Below are 22,049 nucleotides of genomic sequence, written 5' to 3'. Positions count from 1 at the left end.
TTTTAGACCATGGAATTTACATTTTTAGGTTGACCAATTGTCATGTTGATATATCTAAGAAACTCAAATACTAACAGAAAATGAGAACCCAATTTTTATATTTGTCATTATTCATTCCCCCATTAGAAGGATAAGATTCCTCTGAGGAATTAATAACACTTTTGTAAGAAGATGGACTCTAATACAAAAATGAATTCATTCAAAAGTTGTCAGATCAACCTCAATTGTAACAAAAGGTTCAGGGATGGTATATATAAACACATAGAGTAATCAATTTTAAAACAGTGCATATCAAGTAAATTATTTATAATAAAACATTTTCAACTTCTAGCCATGTTCAAATGTGGTTGTCTAACAAAAGTGGTTGTCTCTTTAAGGCATTTACAAGATAGACCACAAGCCATTCTTCTCTTAAGATAACTAATTATACTTATATTCCCTTCCTTAACACAGAATTGAGACAGTTATGATAACAGAATCATATCCTGGTTTCACAAGTCCTTAAATCATCTGTCTAATTATCCCCATACCATTATGAGAAATTAAAGTACCTTAACTTACACAAGAATATATAACCAGTAATAGATGTCAAGGTTAAATGATTCGTTAGTTGTTTGGAATATAGAAAGGACTAAAATTCTAGGCCAAATAGCTCAAATCTTGCACTTGCATCTTACAATAGTAACTCAGATATGCTCCAGTATTAGCTTATTAGATAGAGATTTTTTGGGGCAGCTAGGTGGTGCGGTGGATAGAGCACCAGCCCTGGATTCAGGAGGATCTGAGTTCAAATCCAGCCTCAGACCAAACACTTGACATTTATTAGCTGTGTGACCCTGGGCAAGTCACTTAACCCCATTGCCTAGCCAAAAAAAAAAAGATAAAGATTTAATATTGTGTTCATATTGATCATCTGACATGACTGTAGAAATTTTACACAAAAGAAGAATAAGGATATAACTATACACTAAGGGAATAATGCTTCCCTAACTTCATCTCAATTCTAGGCAAAAGTTATGTAGCTAGCCAGTTGCATTGAACCAGACTTAAAGTCAACCAGGTGGGATATTTTTCCATTCAAGAAGTGTCATAGTGGGGAAATTAAGTCAGGAGACTCCCACATGCCAATAGTCATTCTCCCGAGCCTTTTCCCATGAGAAACCCACCTGCAGTTCATACATGTAAAACTCCAAAGAGTTGCTGGCATCATGGATCATTGGCTTAATAGCATTCCTTGATGATCATCTCTGGAGTTAAGACTCAGAATAATGTCAGTTAACAGTCCCATAAGGTCTTACATAGCAAGTTCTAATAATGAGCGCTTCAGATAGGTTCAGCTCTCAAGAATCACGTATCCTGGACTATTGCTTATAATCTCACATTGCTAATGGCAAGAGATTGGTCATGAAAGATCACAACTTATCTTGATATAACTAGTATTCATGGCAAGCAGATGATTTTTTTTATCCCTAAGTTTAATATTACACAAAGGATTTTGCTTTAAGATGCCTAATAGTAAACAACAGAAGACTTGGGATAGGATGTGTAAATATAATAATCCCAAATTGTATACAAGGAACAGAGTACATGAAACATTGCCTATAGCAAAACACATTCAGTTATTAACCATGTACAAATGGGCATAAACATAGACTACTGCTTTCAGAATCCCTTTAAACAATAGCAACATCTTTAAGGTGACTCGAGCGGTTTGCATACATTTCAGGGCATGCTTTACACACAGGTTCTAATCTCAGATTAAATAACAAACATAAATAAAGTCCGATTTCCTGTTAAGGTGATACAAGGTAGCTCATAAGTTACTATTCTTCACTAACATAACTGACTGTACTGAAATCCTATTCTTTAAAACAAAAACAAAAGAGGTTCATTGCTTTTAACCTCACAACTTACTAGATTTACATCTTTGTTTCATGAGGTTGTTTACCTTTATCTAATTATACTCATACCATTCTGAAAGAATTCAGGAATTGAATCTTACACACATAATAAGTTCAAGCCCTAATTTCATTCTTGTTTAGGCCATGAAATGATTACAAATTCAGATCAAAACAGCAAGATCTTTTCTACTTACAGCTTATTACAATAATTCAGATGCTTTAGAATTAATCTAATAACTAATAAATTCAGTATTGCAATGGCAAACTTCCACTTTATCTATCTTAATAATAGAAATTTTGCTCTGACAGTTATAAGCAGGGAGATGGTTATAACAGCATCAAAACTGGCCCTCAAGGCCTACCCCACTATAAGTAACCTAGTTTATGGAACCAGGCAGACAGATTTCTTGTATGGGAATGTTCATCCTTTCTCAAGGTAACTTCTCTACTTTATTCACAGGCACAGACATTCACTAGCCTTAAATCTCAGATGTGGCTTCCATTTAGCTGCTAATGTTTCTCTTAAAATGCCCATTTAAGGCCAACCCAAGGACACAGCAAACCTGAGAATGAAACTCAGAAGTTCACAGTAGGTTTGGAAATAATTGTTCTCAATATCAAATTATTGCAGTAAAGTAGCTTACAAAAAGTAGCTTTAAAAATCACGTGAAAGATTTTTTCAAAAGCTTTTTTTAAAACATTCCTGCCTAAAAGTATTTCTCTTTCTTAAAAATAAAATTTATCCTCATGTTAAAAAAGATAATTACTAAATAAATTAGTTGGAAACCTCTAAAATGACAAATAGCTCTTTCTTATTCAAGATTAAAGCAAAAATAAATCTTTAAAATTGGAATTTTTCAAAGCTAAATTAGTATAAAATATCATTAAATGTCATAAATAAATCTGAAAAGTCATAACAATGAAATAAATTCCTAATCATCACAAATTCCTAAGTACCACCCCTCCTCTCATCAAAAGCTATATGCAATGGGATTCAGTTTTCTAGATGTGTGTGTGTGTGTATGTATGTATATTTTCAATTAAATCAAACTTATCACAATAATAAAGTTTATCAGCCCTTTAAAATTTTACTCAATATCTTTTTCTTACCTTTGTCTTTAAATATATCACAATAAAAATAATTACATTCTGGAATTCCACATAGTGACTTAAACCCCTAGAAAAAACAACATTGGCCAATTGCTGTAAACTTCCAAATTAACATATATGTGTGTGTCTAGACACACACACACACACACACATATATATATATATATATATATATGTGTGTATATATATATATACACACACATACACACACATGTATGTATGTATGTATGTATACATATATATGTATGTATGCATGTAAGTATATACATACAGATATCTCTTTAGATGAAGCAGGCTTGACAATTATGCCCCCATTTTGTGCAAAAATTCCCACTCACTCAGTAGGAATTACACAACACAGAAAGGTCTTATACAGGAGTGATAAGAATTTATGACTAGGTGGTCCCAAGAATCCTTGTAGGTTTAAAAAGGAGACTTTTCAATGTCTTTTCTTTGTACAATTACCAATTTTCCTTTTTAAAAATATCTATGTAAATACTTGATTAAAACAGTAACTCCAAATAACAGTTAACAATCTCGTAATCTTCATAAGTGATAGCCAAATGATTTTAGCTGAAAATTCCTCTTAAATGTAGACAATACTGGAAGGTTAAGCTCTTAAATCACAGTACTTCAGGATATCATAGTCAGCAAGGCTGATAGAATGACCTAACAGCTTCCTAATCCATTCGTTCTTTTTTTTTTCTCTTTAAAGACGTGTGGTAACAATTCCCAGCTCTGAATAAACTTTTCCTCAGCTTCTCAATTCCCTACCTCCTTTGTCTTTCCTGGAGAAAGCTTGAGGAGCTGCCTCAAGCATTCAGCTTCCATTTCCCATCCTCCCAGGAATTCCAAGCTGCATACACTAGAAAACGCATGTAAAGTTTTACAAACTGTTTAACATCACACCTGTTATCATCAGGTTAGCTTAAAATGTGCTGGGCTAAATTGTCCTACCACCCTGAGTTGTACTTCTGCTTTTGGCCCAGGCAAAAAGAGCTAATTTGATTTAATGCTGGCAAGGTGTGGCTAGTTTCCCCAGATAGAGACCTCCAGAGCTTTCATAGAGTTACTTAAATAATAAGTAAATAATTGAACAGTACAAGGAAACATTTAAGATTTTGTATAATAATCACAAATCACAATAACTAATATCTTTACCATATCCAGTATTTTTGTAGTGTTAGATTTAATAAGGCCTTCACTCACCAAGGTGAGTGAACGTGATTAACCACATGATTACCTAATCTTACTCTTAAACTATAGCTGGTTAAAGACTGATTTCTAAAAATCTTCTCCTTTGCAATTTTTTGTTCTTAACTGAAGTCAAATCACTATACTTTAACCATCCATGCACTGGGGCTAGATCTTGAAATCTTAAAATACTGATACCCCAACTCAGTTATTAATCTGCTACTGATTAATTTTTATTATTTTACATCAGTCTTTTAACAGTTAAATCCATAACCCAAAAGAATTAAAGAAGCATTTCCAATAACAATCTATCTAATATACCACAATTATCACATTAATGTTAAGTGTTATCTTTATACACATTACAAACCACATAACTGGAGTAACAGCTTAAAACCACACAGTTAACAAATTTCCTGGTATAGTATAATAATAATAAATAAATTTCACTTAAAATGAGACCAGAATAAATTCAATTACACCTGGATCTATTTTCCAAATGATGTCATACATAACCTCAATTTATAATTCGAATCATTTAGTTTTATATTTTACACAAGGGTTATTTATTCCAAGCATTTTATATTATAGGATTCATTATTTCCAGCTAATCCGCTGCAAAAGATTTTAAAAATCTGGTAATACATAACTGATTTTAATTATCACACTTAGCAACACCTTGTTTATCAAATATCTTCTAGCTTTATATAATTGCCTGTATTGGCTTTCAAATCAAGCTGCAACATTTTTTCTTAATCTTCCAACCATATCCCAGACTATACCTCATTCCACGGATTTCTAATATTTTCCTTATCTTCTTTCTTTCATCTGCTGGTCCAACTTTGGCCACAGTCAGAAAGGGAGAGGAGATCTCTCTCTCTCTCTCTCTCTCTCTCTCTCTCTCTCTCTCTCTCTCTCTCTCTCTCTCTCTCTCTCTCTCTGTTTCTGTCTCTCTAAGTTTGGAGGCTGGCTGCCTTTTTTATCTTGCACTGCCTTGATGAGATCACTTTCCTCTCACACAGTTGCTGGGGGGGTAGGGGTGGTGGTGAGCAGGATGCACTGAACCTTGGTGATGATTCCAGGCTGCCCAGCTGGGCTACGGGGTGCCCTGAAACCCAGGGCCATTGCCAGTGGCTCCCTCCACTGTAGCTGCTGCCCCTTCCCCTCTTTCCTTTTGCCAGGTTGGGAGGGTGAATTCGAAGGTGTGTGTGTCGGCGGGAGAAGGGTGAAACTTTCTTCTCCTATCTGAACTGGGATGAGAGGGGTTAATAGAAAAACCTGAGGCTGTTTGCAGTCCCCATACTGAGATAATCTCTACTCAAGGGAAGAGAGTGACTAGGGTTGTAAGGAGGTGTATCAAAATTCCTCAATGATCAATCACAAAACCTCCAGAATCTGCTAAGGTGTGTTTAGCTGTTCCAACTTTCCACTATAGCCTTAGCCTGGTCAGAGCTAGGACTACAGAAAGAAGAATCTTAAGAATTTTGTTTTGAACTTTTACAATTTATCTTCGTCCTCTAGACCTCTAGATCTCTAGAGGCCAGGCACAAAGCTTTCCTTTTCAAGGTGTTGGCGACTGAGCTTTTTTCAATTCTAACCTAGGGGCAAATCTTGGGGAAGTCTTGCTGAGTCCTGCTGCAACGATCTGGTAGTCATGAGTGTGGGGATGGACAGTCCCTCCCTGAAGGAGGATCCCAGGATGTAGAGGGAGGGGAGTATGTAAGCCTCAGGAAACAAAAAAAAACACCTGCAGTTTTCTCAATTCCCTAGCATCCAAGAGAATTGACAGAACTTATGGAATTGGGCAAATGCTTCCAGATAGGGCGTCCATCCTCCTTGCTGCAGAAAGTGTGCCCTGGTCTGAGATGGCCTAGTAACCATCTGACCTGAATGGAACCTGAAATCATCAGGTCTAAAAAGCACCTCCAAGCCTTCCTAGATGCTTGGAGAGCACCTGCAACTGCAGAGTGAGAAAGGGATAGAGAGAGGAGGGAGGCCTACATACCTTCCAGTCTTGACTGGAGAAGGACTTGGGATTCCTAGTCAGGGAATCATATGTTGCTGTCTAAGGGTGCTGGGAACCCCAAAATTCAAGGGCAAAAGGCATGGGTCCTGCTTCAAAAGAATTGGACTCAAGGCTTCTTTCAGTCAGAGACAAGGTTTATTGCTTTGCTAATGAAAGCAAGCGGGCTTTTTAAGAACCTATTTGTGATGCTTGTATTGACAAGGGGGCCAGACTTAAGGAATCTGAGCAATTTAATGGTTGTGGTCTGTGGTGGGGGAGTGGGGGGGACACAAGATAGACCTTATATACAGAAAGACCTTATATACAGAAAGATCCAGATGTGATCAAGGACTGGCCAAAAGCTTGGGGTGACTGGGAGGTAACAGAGAAGGGGTCTGGACGGAATTAAGGAGTGGCAAAATAGCTTGGGGTGGTCCGGAGGTAACAGACCTTCATTTTACAAGGGCTGGGGTCAGAGATAACAGAGAATTGAAGGTCAGAGCCACAATGAAAGGACAATTGAAAGGATTATACTGGAATGAGCCTGGCAAATGCCAGAGACTTGGTTCAGGGGCTCTGGGGTCCTTTTAGGGGTCGAGTGTGAATCCTATTCCCCCATCATTGGGGTACATAACTCAGGTCACTCAAATCTTGGTCAAAGAGACATCAGTTTCCACATCACTTATCTTGATAATGGGGAGCATCAACCTTTCCCCAGGCCTGTCTGAGTGAACATAATGAGCAGGAATACACCCATTAGCTCATACTAAAATTTTTTTTACTGTCTGGTTAGATCTTGGCCTGGGTCAATCTCTAAGAGAGATTTCCCACACTAGTTGGTTTCTGCATGAGGAAGTAGAAAAGGAGAAAAAAAACCTTTGGTCCTAACATAATAATTAGTTATTAAATGTAAGAGAAGTAGTCATTTCTATTACCAAAAGATTCCTAGTCCCTTCCAGTCTAAGAAGACAGGAACCCCCTGCTCTCTATTCTCACATCAAAGGTCTTTTCATTGGCTAATAGGAACTGGGAGCTTCATTTATTTTTTCCTCAGACTGTCCTTGGGAGCTTTAAGTAAAAAATGAAATTACAAAGATGAAAGATGGTCATCTAGCTTTTCTTTGAAAACATCTAGTGAGGAGAGCTCCCTAACTCCTGAGGCAGCCCCTTCCCCTTTGAGATGTGTCTCATCCTTAGGACTTTCTTCCTGACATAAAATCTAAATATGTAACCCACTGGTGCTAGTCTTGTACTCAGGGGTCTGTCAGACCACGTCTGTTCTTTTTTAAAACTTCCCCTTTCTACTTCTCCCAAATTCAAATGGCAGTGCTGAAAGATATGAAATGTTTCCATCCTTCTAGGAGGGAGAAGAAAGAGGTACCAGTTCTGTGATTCCAAATCAGTTCTGACTTTTCCTCTTTCCCTCCCATAGCTCCTAGCATCATTGTGTAGACTATCCCCAAGGGGCCCTCAAAAACATGCTCTGGCCCTTCTTAGCATGCTCCTTTTCCCTAAAAAGAACTAAATTCTCAAGTTCTCTGGGTGCTCAGAGCTTCATTATTTATCATGAACAGGGCTTCCGGTTGCCAAAGCAGATCTGATTTCCCATTTAAACCAGGAGGAAACTTGGATGCTAAAAGAAGACGACCCAAGAAACTCCTCCATAGGTAAGTGAATGAAACTGGGCACACTGTTATCTCAGGAAATTATCATCTAGAAATATAGAGAACTCTCCCACAAATCCCCAAGGTCATTTATAAAAGAATAAGGCTGTCTCTTCGGTTCAATAAAAGTCACTTTCCTGATATTGTCACTCACCTGATATTTGCCTACACTTGAAGAAAGATTAGTCCCTGGTATGACACAGAGCTTTCTCTTTCCCCATTCCTGGTGGTCTCCTTTATCCTGGAAATAACTTTTTTGAGTCACTTCCCCTGACAGTTCATTGATGGGACAAATGATCCATTGCCTAATAGGTCTAATATACTTCCTAAAGCCCTGAGAGGGACTCAAGGGACAGAGTTGATGTTTGCTGCTCTTAAGGGTTTGCAAACCACCTTGAAAGTGTGAGATATAGCTGTGGAATAATGCATGCTGCCTTCCGTGGCTAGGTCATGTCTCTGGCACTTCGAGGATGTGCTTTAGGAGTAGATAAAAGACCGATAGAACTGTGGACTCAATCTGATAAGGTGTAGTTTATTTCGGCTACATACGAAGTCCTACATACATGTTCAACAAATCAGTTGCACCATTACAGGCTAGGGGAGAAGCATCTACACCACAGTTCCTGCCAAAAAGCTAGTGGAGACTCCAATGAGATATGAAAGCCAAGAAAGTAGCTGTTATGTCAAGTTAAGAAGATTTTTTTAAAGCACTTACTACATGCCAGATGCTATGCTATGTGCTGAGGATACAAAAAGAAGCAGTAATAAAGACAGTCCCTATCCTCAAGAAGCTTGCATTATAATGGGGGAGTGGGAAGACAAGTGGGGGAAGATATGAAGGTACCTGCCATGGGGGCATGGTTGGGAGAATACAAGAGAGTGCATCCTGGATAGGAATGAAGACATGGCTGGATTGGGTAGGCACCTTAAAATTGAGATTCTAGAAGAACCAGCCCACCAGAGGAACAGGCTACAGGAGTAGAGGTATTACTAGTGTGGGAAGTCTAAGGGGGGAATAAGCTTCCAGGGTGAAGAGGTTTCTCTAGCTTGGTAGAGAAAGTCTTAAAGAGTCAAGAGTGCAGCTTTCATTAGAATGAAATGAAAGACTTAGGCTATATGAAAAAAAACAGTGACCATACCAATGAAGCTAATAATCCCATCGTACACAAAAGAGCCAGGACTAGACATGTAGTAGTGTTGTGTTCCATTATGGCACTATACTTTGATAGGTATAGACAGACCCAGACAAGAGTAGTAGAATACAGGTGGGTATAGGTGGTCTCTGATCAAACCACTGAAGGACCCCCCCCCTTTGATGTGTTGACAGAATGATTAAAGTGTAATTGATAAAATGTGGTGTGAGTAAATGGATGAAAGAGTAAGGAAATGTATGAATGAATGAATGAAAAACACTTATTAATTGATTTCTATATAGGTGCTGGGGATACAGATAGAAAAGCAACAGGGCCCTGGCCATCAATGAGCTCACCTTCTATTGTGGTGGTGGTGGTGGTGGTGGTGGGATAACCCATAAAAATTTCAGTTGCTTGGCAGATAAAAATGTCCCATTGTCCTTTGAATGCTGTACCAAAATTGATGATAATGCATGTTCTTTAATTTCTGCCCTTAAGTCATATTAGGATGTAGAGTGTGTTCAGAGAGGATTAGTACCTCTGGTGTGAGGGCTGTTGAGCCCTCTTCAGGGCTGCTTTCTACCTTTGGTGTCCATCTTCACTCATCTCCCACCTGTGGCACCACGGTAAACCATTTGAGCAGATGGGCTAAACCAGATTGAGGGTAACCAAGGGGTCTCAAACCCATCGGTGAGTTAGGGGGGTGTCTACCCTAGGCATGTGAAGCCTTCCCCTCATGGAATGGGTGGATGACAACAGTTTGTTCCATCAGCCATGAAGGCAGCTGAAGCAGGTGCTGTGGGGCTCTTAGAGCTTGGTCAGACATTAAAGACACCAAGATCATCTGCTGCCTCTTCAGCCATCGCCACTCTTCTTCACTGTGTCCTGCCACTGGATCATGTTGACTCTGGAAGAAAGAGTGAGGCCAATGACGTCGTGCAACTCTGCCTCACTTAGATCCAATTTATGCAAGATCAAAAGACAGCGCCCATACCACTTTACCATTTTTATGTATCTCGAAGTCCTGTGGTAACAGGCAAGTGACGAAGCAGCAAGTGGGGATCCACTGGGAGCTGTTAATAGGGGTTAGGGATGTGACTCCTACCCCTGAGGGAGCAGTTGGCTGCTTGCATCTCCACTGGAGTTGGTTCCCAAAATGATGCCTGCGTAGCTCTCTGGCAGTTACCTAATATGTGTTGAAGGGAGTATTCATATTTCTTAGGTTATTATAGCAACTTGACAAAAATTGACAATGAGGTATTGACTAAAAAACTCACAAAGAAACAGGAAACATCTCTTTTCCTTACCAAAATTATAAGCAATAACAGACATTTGAAGAATGAATTTATACTTCAATGAATAGACTCTCCAGAGCTGTGGAAAGAACTCTGACCTGGCTTTTATAGAGTAGGAGTTCTAAGCTCAGCTCTTCCCTTATAAGCTGTGTGACTTTAGTCATGTCACTTATCTTTTATGTTTCCTATTTCTTGAGCTGTAAAGTATAATAAGAATGCCTGTCCTGTCAGACCTGGGAGGATCTAGAGGTTTAGTTTGTGAATCTCTCTGTAGAGTAAGTCACTTTACAAGATATGAATCAATAGTAATTTATTATTATTGATTCCTACTTTTTGAGTTTGAAGATTATTCTTCTTGACTGAGTGAATGAATGAAAAAAACATTTTAAACTGTTTATTATGTGCCAAACACTGTTTTAAATGCTGAGAATCCAAACAGAAAAGTTTAGGCAGTCCCTATACTCAGGGAGCTTACACTCCAATTGGAGGAAGAAAACATATAGGAAAATATTCAGCTATAGTGATGGAAAGGGCCAAAAGTCATGAGTGTGCTAGTATGGATGGCAAAGTCTTGGGTCCTTAGATTGCATCAATAGGTCAGATGACACTTCCTGATGTCTGTAGGGCATAGAGACACAGTGGAGGTTAAGATCTGGAGAGTGCCAGGAAGCAGTGGCTTTGCAGACCATAGGGTCATAAGGTCCTCCATCTCCCTTTGAGAAATAGAATTGGTGATTCTGCTGTCACTGAAGCAATGTAAACAAACAACTCTTATGGGTTCTGGATGACATTGGTAGAGGGCAATGAGAAGAGGAGAGTGAAGGGTACCACTAGTGGTCACATATCTGGCCTGGATAGATATAGTGAGCATCTGGGATAGGGTGGAGGAGAGAGGGAGAAAAGGGAAGAAAGAGGGGCAGAGAATATAGGTATAAATCTATTTTTTTTTCTGCCAATGGAAATAAGCAAATACATTTCTGTTTTTTTTTTTTTATTTCTTCAGGTGGGGAAACCAGGACTCAAACCAAGGAGTCTCCTCCAAAACTGAGTATTTCCTGTGATTTCAGTTTGAGAGAAATCTGGGATTGTGAAAGCAATTTAGAGAAGAAGCAAGGAAACTGGGAGAGTCATTCCAGACCATTCAAAATTAACCTCAGGAAGATTTCCAGTAAAGAGAAAGATGAGGAATGTAATACATTTGAAAGGCATTTTAGTCAAGAGTTAGATCTAACCCTTTCTGTCCAACAGACAGTCCCCACTGGAAAGATTTACCATGAATATGATGAAAATGGAAGGAGCTTCAGGCAATATTCAAACCTAATTCAATTTAAGAAAATTACTTCAGGGACTGGATATTCCAAATGCAGTGAATATAGAGACCATTTTAATGAGCAGAATGAGCTTATTCATCAGCAAGCGAAGCAAACTGGAGTCAAAATTTTTCAAGAAAATCATGGTGACACAGCTTTTGCTTTAGTCCCAGACCTTATCAGTCATCATAAGAGTCATACTGGTGAAATGTCTTATAAAGGTGATGAATGTGGTACAGACCTCATCCATCAATCATCTCTTAATTTACATCAGAGAGTTCATACTAAGGAGACATTGCATGGATGTAATCAATGTTGGAAGGCCTTTTTTCAGAGCACAGATCTTATTAAACATCAGAAAATTCACAAACCAGAAAAACCTCAGAGCTCATCCCTTATTTCACATCAGAGGATTAATTCTGGAGAGAAACTTTATAAATGTAGTCATTGTGGAAAGGCTTTCAGACAATCCTCCAATCTTGTTGTACATCTGAGGATACATACTGGAGAGAAGCCCTATAAATGTAATGAATGTGGGAAGGCATTCAGCCAAAGCTCATCTCTTATGACACATCACAGGATTCATTCTGGAGAAAAACCTAACAGATGTAATGAATGTGGGAAAGCCTTCAGTCAGAGCTCATCCCTTATTGCACATCAAAGGATTCATACTGGAGAAAAGCCCTATAAATGTAATGAATGTGGGAAAGCCTTCGGCCATAGTTCATCCCTTATTGCTCATCGAAGGATTCATTCCAGAGAAAAACCTTGCAAATATAATCAATGTACAAAAGCTTTCATAAAGCCCTCCAAGCTTACAGTACATCAGAGAATTCACACTGGAGAAAAGCCCTATAAATGTAGTGAATGTGATAAGGGCTTTAGGTGGAGGGCAAAGCTTATTGTACATGAGAGAATTCACACTGGAGAGAAACCTTATGAATGTAATCAGTGTGGAAAAGCTTTCAGACAGTCCTCCAAACTTGCAGTACATCTGAGGATTCATACAGAAGAGAAGGTGTATCAATGTAATGAGTGTGGGAAGGCCTTTTCCCAGAACTCATCCCTTACTGTACACCGAAGGATTCATAATATAGAAAATCCTTATAAATGTAATCAATGTGGAAAGACTTTTAGAAAACCTTCCAAACTTAAAGTACATCAGGGGATTCACACTGGAGAAAAGACCTACAAATGTAGTGACTGTGGGAAGGCCTTCAGTGAAAACTCATCCCTTATTGCACACAAGGTGATTCATGCTGGAGAGAAACCTTACAAATGTAATCAATGTGCAAAGGCTTTCAGACAGTCCTGCAACCTTGCTGTACATCAGAGGACACATACTAGAGAGAAGCGTTATAGATGTAAGGAGTGCGGGAAAGTCTTCAGTGAAAGGTCATCTCTTATTGGACATCAGAAGATTCATTCTGGAGAGAAACCTTATAAATGTAATGAATGTGGGAATGCCTTCAGACAGAGCTCATCCCTTATTGCCCATCAACGGATTCATACTGGAGAAAAGCCCTATAAATGTAGTGAATGTGGGAAAGCCTTCAGCCGGAGCTCATCCTTTATTGCCCATCAAAGAATTCATACTGGAGAGAAGCCCTATAAATGTAATGAATGTGGAAATGCTTTCAGCCACAGCTCATCTCTTATTGCACATCAGAGGATTCATACTGGAGAGAAGCCCTTTAAATGCAATGAATGTGGGAAGTCTTTCAGCCACATTTCATCCCTTATTGCACATCAGAGGATTCATACTGGAGAGAAGCCCTTTAAATGCAATGAATGTGGAAAGTGTTTTAGCCAGAAGTCATCCCTCATTGTACATCAGAGAATTCATTCTGGAGAGAAACCTTATAAATGTGATCAATGTGTAAAGGCTTTCATAAATGCCTCCAAACTTTCTGTACATAAAAGGATTCATACTGGAGAGAAGCCCTATAAATGCAATGAATGTGGGAAGGCATTCAGCCGTAGTGCAAACCTTATTGTACATCAGAGGACTCATACCAGAGATAAATCTTATAAATATAATCGTCAAAAGTCTTTTGGACAGCCCTCCACCCTTGTACAGAAGAGAATTAATACTGGAGAGAAGCTCTACAAAGATAACGAAGGTGGGAAAGCCTTCACTCTGAACTCATATCTTACTGGACATGAAAGAATTCATACTGGAGCGAAACCTTCTAAATCTATTTGAGGTGGGAATGCCCTTAGCTGGAGGTAGAATTTATCATATATCAGAAAATTAATATTGTTCATGAATCTGTGGCATTTAATGCATTTAAAAAACTTTCTTACATCCATCATGTATTACTACACATCAACATTCCAGAACATTCATGGACCATAATTTATTTCTTCAGCCATTCCATAAATGACTGGCAACCACTTTGTTTCTAATTTGCTGCTACCAGAAAAACTGCTGCTATGAATATTTTGGTGTATGGTCAATCTTTGAAGGGCAGCTAGGTGGTGTAGTGGATAGAGTGCCAGGCCTGAAGTCAGGAAGACCTGAGTTCAAATGTGGCCTCAGACACTTACTAGCTATGTGATCCTGCACAATCCCTTAACTTTGTTTGCCTCAGTTTCCTCATCCATAAAATGAGCTGAAGAAGGAAATGGCAAACCACTACATTACCTCTGCCAAGAAAACCCCAAATAGGGCCACAAAGAATTGGACATAACTGAAAACAACTGAACAACAATAATAATTGCTTTCTACATTTAGTACTAGATCTAGCCCAGAAGTGATGGATAGCCTACTAATTTTTCTTAGATAATTCCTTCAAAAAAATTTTTTTTACAATTTATTGAATGTGAAGTTAGAAGTTATTCTGTACAAAGTGATCAATGATCTCTTAATTGCCCAATCCAGTGGCTTTTTATCAAAACTCATCCTTACTGATCACTCTGCAGCCTTTGATACTATCACCTTCTTCTCAATAATCTCTTCTCTCTAGGTTTTAGGACACTATTACCTCTGAGTTCTCCTCACCAGCTGACTATCAGTCTCTGCTGGACATTCATCTGGTCATGCCGACTAGCTAGAGGTGTCTGTCAGGGTTCTGTCCTGGGACCTTTTCTCTGTTCCCTCTATATTACCTCAGTTGGTGATTTCATCAGTTCTCATGTATTTAATTATCATCTCTATCCTAATGATTCTCAAATCCAGTGATCCTGCCCTAATCTCTCTTTTGACCTCCAGTCTTGTATCTCCAACTACCTATTAAACATCTTGAACTGAATATCCAACAGAAATGTTAAACTCAATGTATTCAAAACTAAACTCATCCCACTCCTTTGCAGAGGTGGGAGGTCCATTGATGTTGAACATTTCATGTATTGTCAGATTTTTTTTACATACTGATCAGTTTTGCTGTTTCTTTCTCCCTCTTCTTTTTTCTTTAAAAATATTTGTTATATAGGATGCTTCTCTGGGAGTGGAGAGATGTAGGAACACTGGGACAAATTTTAACAATATAAATTTTAAAATTAAATGTATATGAAATGAAATTACTTAGAGACAATAACTTAATCCCAAAGCATGTGTGGGTCAAAGAACAAATCATAGAAAAATTTAATAAAAAGAAAATGACAATAGTGAGATAAAATAACATTACTTTTGGCATTCAGACAAAGCAGTCCTGAGGGGAAGATTTATATTTTCAAATACCTTTATCCCTAATTAAGAGAAACAGCAGATCAGGAATTGAGTAATGAATAGAAGAAAAACCAATTTGAAAACTCTAATTAAAATCCAAACTAGAAATTCTCAAAATCTAAGAAGAGTAACAATTGAAAAAAAAAAGACCCTTTATTAAATTGGTAAATAAAATAAGATGCTAGATTTTGTAGGGAAAAGCAATATTATAGACAAACAATTAGTCTGATCTTAAAAAGAGAAAATAAAAACCAAATTGTCAGTATTAAAAAAAGAAATAGGAGACATCACAACATAGTGGATAGACTATTGAACCTGGAGGTAATCCAGCCTTAAACACTTACTAACTGTATGATGCTGAACAAGTAACTTGGGCATGCTTGGCTTCTGTTTCCTCATCTGTAAAAAGAGGATAATAATAACACCCACCTCCAAGGGTTGCAATGAGGATAAAATGCAATAGTATGTGTAAAGCTCTTTATAAATATTAAATAGCTATATAAATGCTAGCTCTTTAAGTTTTTGATTTGTTATATTTTTTGCAATTTTATGCCAACATTTCTTTTTTCTTTTTTTTCCTTAATTTATTTTGATTTATCAACAATCACTTCCATAAGCTTTTGAATTTTTAATTTTTCTCCCCCCCTCTCTCTGCCTCCCTCCCCAAGACAGCATGCAATCTGATACAGGCTATACATATACATTCCTATTAAACATATTTTCATGTTAGTGATGGTGTAAGGAAGAATTAGAGCCACAATAGGAGGAACCACAAGAAAGAGAAAACAAAACAAAACAGAAGGAAAAAATAGCAAATAGTATGCTTCGATCTGCGTTCAAACTCCACAGTTCTTTCTTTGCATTTTCCATCATGAGACCTTTGGAGATGTCTTAGATGCTTGCATTGCTGAGAAGGGCTAAGTCTATCAACGTTGGTCATTGCACAACACGTCTGTTACTTTGTACAATGTTCTGCTGGTTCTTTATGCCAACATTTAAATGTAATGGATGAATATCTGCAAAAATATAATATGCACATCAACATAAGAGAGAATTTAAGCAAACAAATCTCCAAAAAATAATTTGAACCATCCATCAATGAACTACCAGAGGAAGTTGGATGGTGTGAAATGTATCCAACATTCCAAGAGTAATTAATAACAGTAGTACTTATATAATGCAGGAATGGCCATAAGGGCTGGCCCCTTGGAGTATGCACAGATATTGATGAAACTGCTTCTGGAGAGGTATGACTATGTGCGATGGAGGACCTATGCCTCCATTCAGAACATAGGAAGATATCTTGACTGTTGCCTGTTGGTTTTCTGCATGGTGACATAAAGGCATTTATTTGACAGTGGAATTGGAAATGAGAATACATACATATACAAGGTCCAAAGTAACTAACACTCACTCTTTTCCCTGGCACCTTTCAAGTGAGAAGGAAGCAGAACTGCAGGGGCCTGCTTGAAGTAGAGAAGGTTATATGTAGTCATGAACCCTTGGTTCTGATTCTTTGCTTCTTTGTGTTATTCTTTGCTGATGTTAAGGGAAGGAAAACCAGAGACAGAATGGACCAAATTGCACATCCTTGTGCGTCTTGGAATATTGGAAGAACCAGCAACACCTAGAGTCCATAACAGAATATGCTGGGAGCTTTTGAGGCTGTAGTGAAGAAGTAGACCTAAAGAGTTCCCTGTTTGGTCCAGCCCATTGGAGGAGTAAGTCAGGCAGCTGAAAAACCGTGTCATGGAAGCAAGAGAGTGAGCCTTCTTTTGGCTAAACTTCACCTAGAAGAAAACAACCTCTACAAGACCGAGCCTATTCTCACCATGGATGACTAGAGAGGACTGTACTCCCACTTTCAAAGGCTTTTGTGCCTTAAGACTTGACATGTCATCGCAGTAAATATGCTTTTGTAAAAGGTCACTCATGGCAACTGGTTATTGTTGATGACAAAACATTAATACATGTGTTTTTGGCATATGCTTGCCAGGAACTACATGAGAAATATAGTAGCCCAGCTCTCAAGATATGACCTGCTAGGGGATGTTGAGCGAGCCTCAGAGCTCTATATGTGCTACACATAAATTGTTTGCAAAAATAAGCAAAGAAGGGATCCTACCAAATTCCTTCTATGTTACAACTATGGTATTACTATCTCAACCAGGGAGAGATGTATTAGAGGATGACTGTTGTAGACCAATACCCATAATGAAGCTGAATACGATAATTTTAAATAAACTGTTAGCAAACGCTACAGCGGTACATTCAAAAGACTGTACATTATTGTGAGGTGGGATTTCTACACGGAATTCATGGTTGGATCAATAACAGGAACATTGTAAACATAACAGATCATACTAATAAGAAAAATAATCAAAGTTAGATAATTACTTCACTAGATAAAGAAAGAATGACTGAAGGAGATAGTGAGGCTTATGATTTGTGAAGCTCTACTTCACTTAAATCCAATTCACATGCAAGGTGTTGTGAGTTAAACCTTTGCCATATATTTCTTGCATGTGTGCCTCAGTATTATTGTGGCCTAAGTTTAAGCTCACTCCTCCCATGGATGCTGTGTGTATTTATGGGAAGGAGTGAATCGGGTTTTAGAAGAATATTTTGTATTAACTGTCTTTACCATGTTATCTGAGCATAGTTGCAGCTCTCCTCTGGGGACCCAATCTGCCAATTCAAGCAGAAGTTAGTGAATGCTGGTCTTCTTTTTCCTCTTCTTCTTCCTCCTCTTCCTCTTCCTCCTCTTCTTCTTGTTCTTCTTCCCTCAGCAAATGTGGTCCTCCTCCTTACATGGGGTGCTCTGTCCATAGGAATATAATTTTTGGTCACTTATAGTTTATAAGACATTTGGGGGTTTGGGGCCTAGATTTTAATTTTTTTTTAATTTCCATGATTATAATATTATTATTATCTTTTTCAAAAAGCTGAGACAATTTACTTTTTTGCCCCATGCAGTTTTCATTTATAATTTCTTTAAATATAGCTCTGAACCAACAGGCTTTGAAAAAGCCCATTGTGTTTCAAATGGAGATACTTTACTAGCCTTTGAACCCAAATAACTCTAGCTCTCAATGAATGGTCAATAGTAGCCCCAAGCCTTTGTGACTCATTGTTTTAAGTTTTGATGGCTTAGACTGAGTGTAAGTAGCAATTGTTTTCTGTTCTGGCTAGAAACTCTAAAGATCTTCCCCTTCCAAATTGATGGTTTTGTAATGGTAAACTGGGTCATCTTTTGTTTCAATTCTTACCTTTCCCTTGGTCATTGAATGGACATTATCTCGAGAAAGAACTTAATTTAGGAAGACCAAGGTCACCCACTGCACCATGGTCATTGCCAGTCAGCTTGAGTGACTCTGGAGGAGAGAGTGAAGCTGATGGCTTTGTGTAGATCTGCCTTACTTAAAGTCAATTCTTGTGCGTGCAAGTCAAGATATCACCCTCATGATGGTCCTCTTTGAGAATGAAAGATGAACAACAAGATACAGAAAATACTTTTGAACAAAGTCAATAAATTTTTCTGTTAAAAACTTGAGATTGCATAGTAATAAATGGACATTTCCTCTATATGGTATCTAAAATTGAGTCAGCATTATATATGATGGAAATTAACTAGCAACCTTTCCAGTGACATCAGGGGTAAGGTAGGAGAGCTTGTTATCACCACTATTTTAAAAAATATATATTCCTAGATATATTAGCTGTAGCAACTAAATATGAAAAATAAATCAAGGGAAAAAATTTAAGCAAAAAAGAAACAAAATGATAACTTTGTAGATGATATGATGGTCAACAGAGAATTCTAGAGGGTCAACTAAAATTTAATTGAAACAATATCTTCTGAAAAGTTTGTTGTTCAGTAACGTCTGGCTCTTCGTGACCCCATTTGGGGTTTTCTTGGCAAAGATACTGGTGTGGTTTGCCATTTCTTTCTCCAGGTCATTTTACAGATGAGGAAACTGAGGCTAAAAGTATTAAGTGACTTGCCCAGTGTTACATAGCAATTAAGTATCTGAGGCCAGATTTGAACTTAGGAAGACTAGTCTTCCTGACTCCAGGCCCAGCATTGTGCCACCTACCTCTCCTTCCTGAAACATAGTAGAATATAAAATAAGCCACTCAAATCATCAGATATTCAGTATATGACTAACCAAATCCATCAGGAAGAAATAGAAAGATTCTATTCAGAAAAACTAGAGAATGTATAAAATAGTTAAGAACCCATCTAATAAGACAGGGGAACTATGTGAATGCATCTACAAAATGTTTCTTGCAAAAATCAAGACATATCTCAATCAGTGGAGAAAAATCTATTGCTCATCGTTGGCATACGCCAATATAGCATATATAAAATAACAGAACATGGCAAAGTCAAGTCATAGATTCCCTTGAGCTTTCCAAATTTCACTTTAAACAATGTTAAAATAATGCCTCAAAACAAATTCTGGAGCAGGCCAGACCTGGCAAGCCAGCAACAGGCCTCATGGGCAACTGAATCCATCTTGGAAGCTTATGGAGCTCTCAGCCCACAGACCAGGGGGTCAGACAAATGGTCAGGAGGAGATTACAGGGGACCCTTTGCTGGCACTGGACACAGGATTCTGTTGTGTTGCCCATATACTGTTCTAGGTCCCAGTCCCAGGGCGAGGAGGGGCCCAAATCAGTTCCAGGGTGGAAAAGCATTTTGTGGTCACTCACCAACCAGAGTACAGGCCAGGAGAGCAGTGATCACACTTCTCCTTAGATCAAAGCACCTTGGAAGAACTGAAAACTTACAGACCCAGAGAACTAGCTCTGAAAACAGCAGCACAAAAAACCTGAAGCTCAAGGCAGTGCCTCCTCCACCCTGGGAGCAGAGGCCAACTTCGACATAAAGTTAAAAGTCAAGAAATAGGCTGGAAAATGAGCCAACAATAGCAACGAAAAGAATGTGGTTATTCAAAACACAAACTCAGAAGACAACAGTGTCAAAACAGCTACACACAAAGCCTCAAAGAAAAATGTGAATTGGTCTCAGGCCTGAAAAAAGAATTTCTGGAAGAGCTCAGAAAATTCTAAAATTCAAATAAAAAAGGTAAAAGAAAAATTGGGAAAAGAAGTGAGAGCAATGCAAAAAAATCATGAAAAAAAGAGTAAACAGATTGGTAAAGGAGGCACAAAAAGTGCTGAGGAAAATATCAACTTAAAAAACAGAATAGACAAATTATAAAAGCCACAAAAATCTATTGAAGAAAACTCCTTAAAAAGCAGAATATACCAAATGATTGAAAATAAACAAAAATTCACTGAAGAAAAGGACTCCTTAAAAAGTATAATTGGCCAAATAGAAAAGGAGGTACAAAGCTCCCTAAAGGAAATAATTCCTTAAGAATTAGAATTTGACAAGTGGAAGCTAATGATTTTGTGAAACATAAAGAGATAAGAAAACAAAAACAAAAGAATGAAAAGTAGAAATGTAAAATATGTCTTTGGCAAAACAACTGACCTGGAAAATCACCTCCTGAAAGAGAAAACTCCCAGGAATATTATGTCCAAATTCCAGACCCTCCAAGAAAATTAGAAAAATTTGCAAGCATCCTGAAAGAAACAAGTCAAATATCATGGAGCCACAGTCAGGATAACACAAGAGCTTTTACAGAAAGGATCAGAAGGCTTAGAATATGATATTCCAGAGGGCAAAGGAGCTAGGATTACAATCAAGAATCTACCCAGAAAAACCGAGTATAATCCTTCAGAGGAAAAAATTGACACTTAATGAAATAGAGGACTTGCAAGCATTCCTGATGAAAACACCAGACCTAAACAGAAATTTGTTGACTGTGTTTTCTTTCACAGCATGACTAATATGGAAATAAGTTTTGCATGACTGTACCTGTGTAACCTATATCAAATTGCTTTCCTTCTCAATGAGGGGGAGGAGAAGAAGGGAGGGGGAGAATTTGGAACTCAAAATTTAAAAAAAATATATATTAAAAATTGTTTTTCATTAAATTGGAAAAAATAAAATATTTAAAATTAACACTATTACCTAAATTAATTTACTTATTCAGTACCATGCCATACCAGCTAAATTACTAAAGAATTACTCTATAAAGCCATAGTGAATAATGAAATTCACCTAGAGCAACAAAAGTCATGATTCTCAAGGAAAATAGTGGGGGGAAATAGGAAGGAAAGGGTGTTATCAAGTCCTTTCCAACCTCTCTTGCAGTGTTCAGACTAGGCTGTCAGCTAGATCAGAATAACATTCAGAGCCACGTAACTACTGTTTGTTTCTCTATTTGCTCCTCACTCAGCACATAACTTGGACCCATAATCCCTTCTTTTTCAGACTGTCATCCTTAAGTGCATGTTTCCTTCTCTGTCCCCACTGGACCTATGACCCAGCAGTGGGAGTGAACAATATAGATGCCAATTGACATTCGTTCTGCTCCCTGTACAAGGTCAGGCCTCTCTCTTCTGGTTCTGAGAATGCTTCTTGCCATGGTGCACAGTTAGGGAACAGGTACTGTGCTGGAAGGCTCCACGTAGCCTGCTCCCAGTTATACTATGTTCCTAGTATGCATAGACCTTCCTGTCTTCCTATGTCAACCTGCTGCAAACAATGACACTGATTTTTTTCTTGGGTTTCCAATCACTACTTGGTCTGGCTCATTTTCTAGATCTTTGTGTAGTAGTTGGGAATGGCTCACCTTTACTGCCTTTTGCTCCACTGACATTTTAACTGTTCTCTAATGGTACAGCTTTGA

At 38.1% G+C, this 22,049-nt stretch overlaps 1 protein-coding gene across 2 annotated transcripts in view; it reads left to right on the top strand.

Moving 5' to 3' along the window:
* The window catches only part of LOC110219922 (uncharacterized), a 29,893-nt gene extending 8,574 nt beyond the window's left edge, over nucleotides 1-21,319 (top strand). For both annotated transcript variants that reach the window (XM_021003669.2, XM_021003670.2), the window contains exons 4-5: nucleotides 7,785-7,877; nucleotides 11,306-21,319. In XM_021003669.2, coding sequence (XP_020859328.1) covers nucleotides 7,785-7,877; nucleotides 11,306-13,818 — 2,606 coding nt within the window. In that variant the 3' untranslated portion in view covers nucleotides 13,819-21,319. The remainder of the gene's footprint in view (nucleotides 1-7,784; nucleotides 7,878-11,305) is intronic.
* Nucleotides 21,320-22,049: the final 730 nt, after the last annotated feature.

This window comes from Phascolarctos cinereus, unplaced genomic scaffold (assembly GCF_003287225.1).
Source record: "Phascolarctos cinereus isolate Bilbo 61053 unplaced genomic scaffold, phaCin_HiC Scaffold_726;HRSCAF=1367, whole genome shotgun sequence".
Classification (NCBI taxonomy): domain Eukaryota; kingdom Metazoa; phylum Chordata; class Mammalia; order Diprotodontia; family Phascolarctidae; genus Phascolarctos; species Phascolarctos cinereus.
This window is presented reverse-complemented; position numbering and strand designations above follow the sequence as displayed.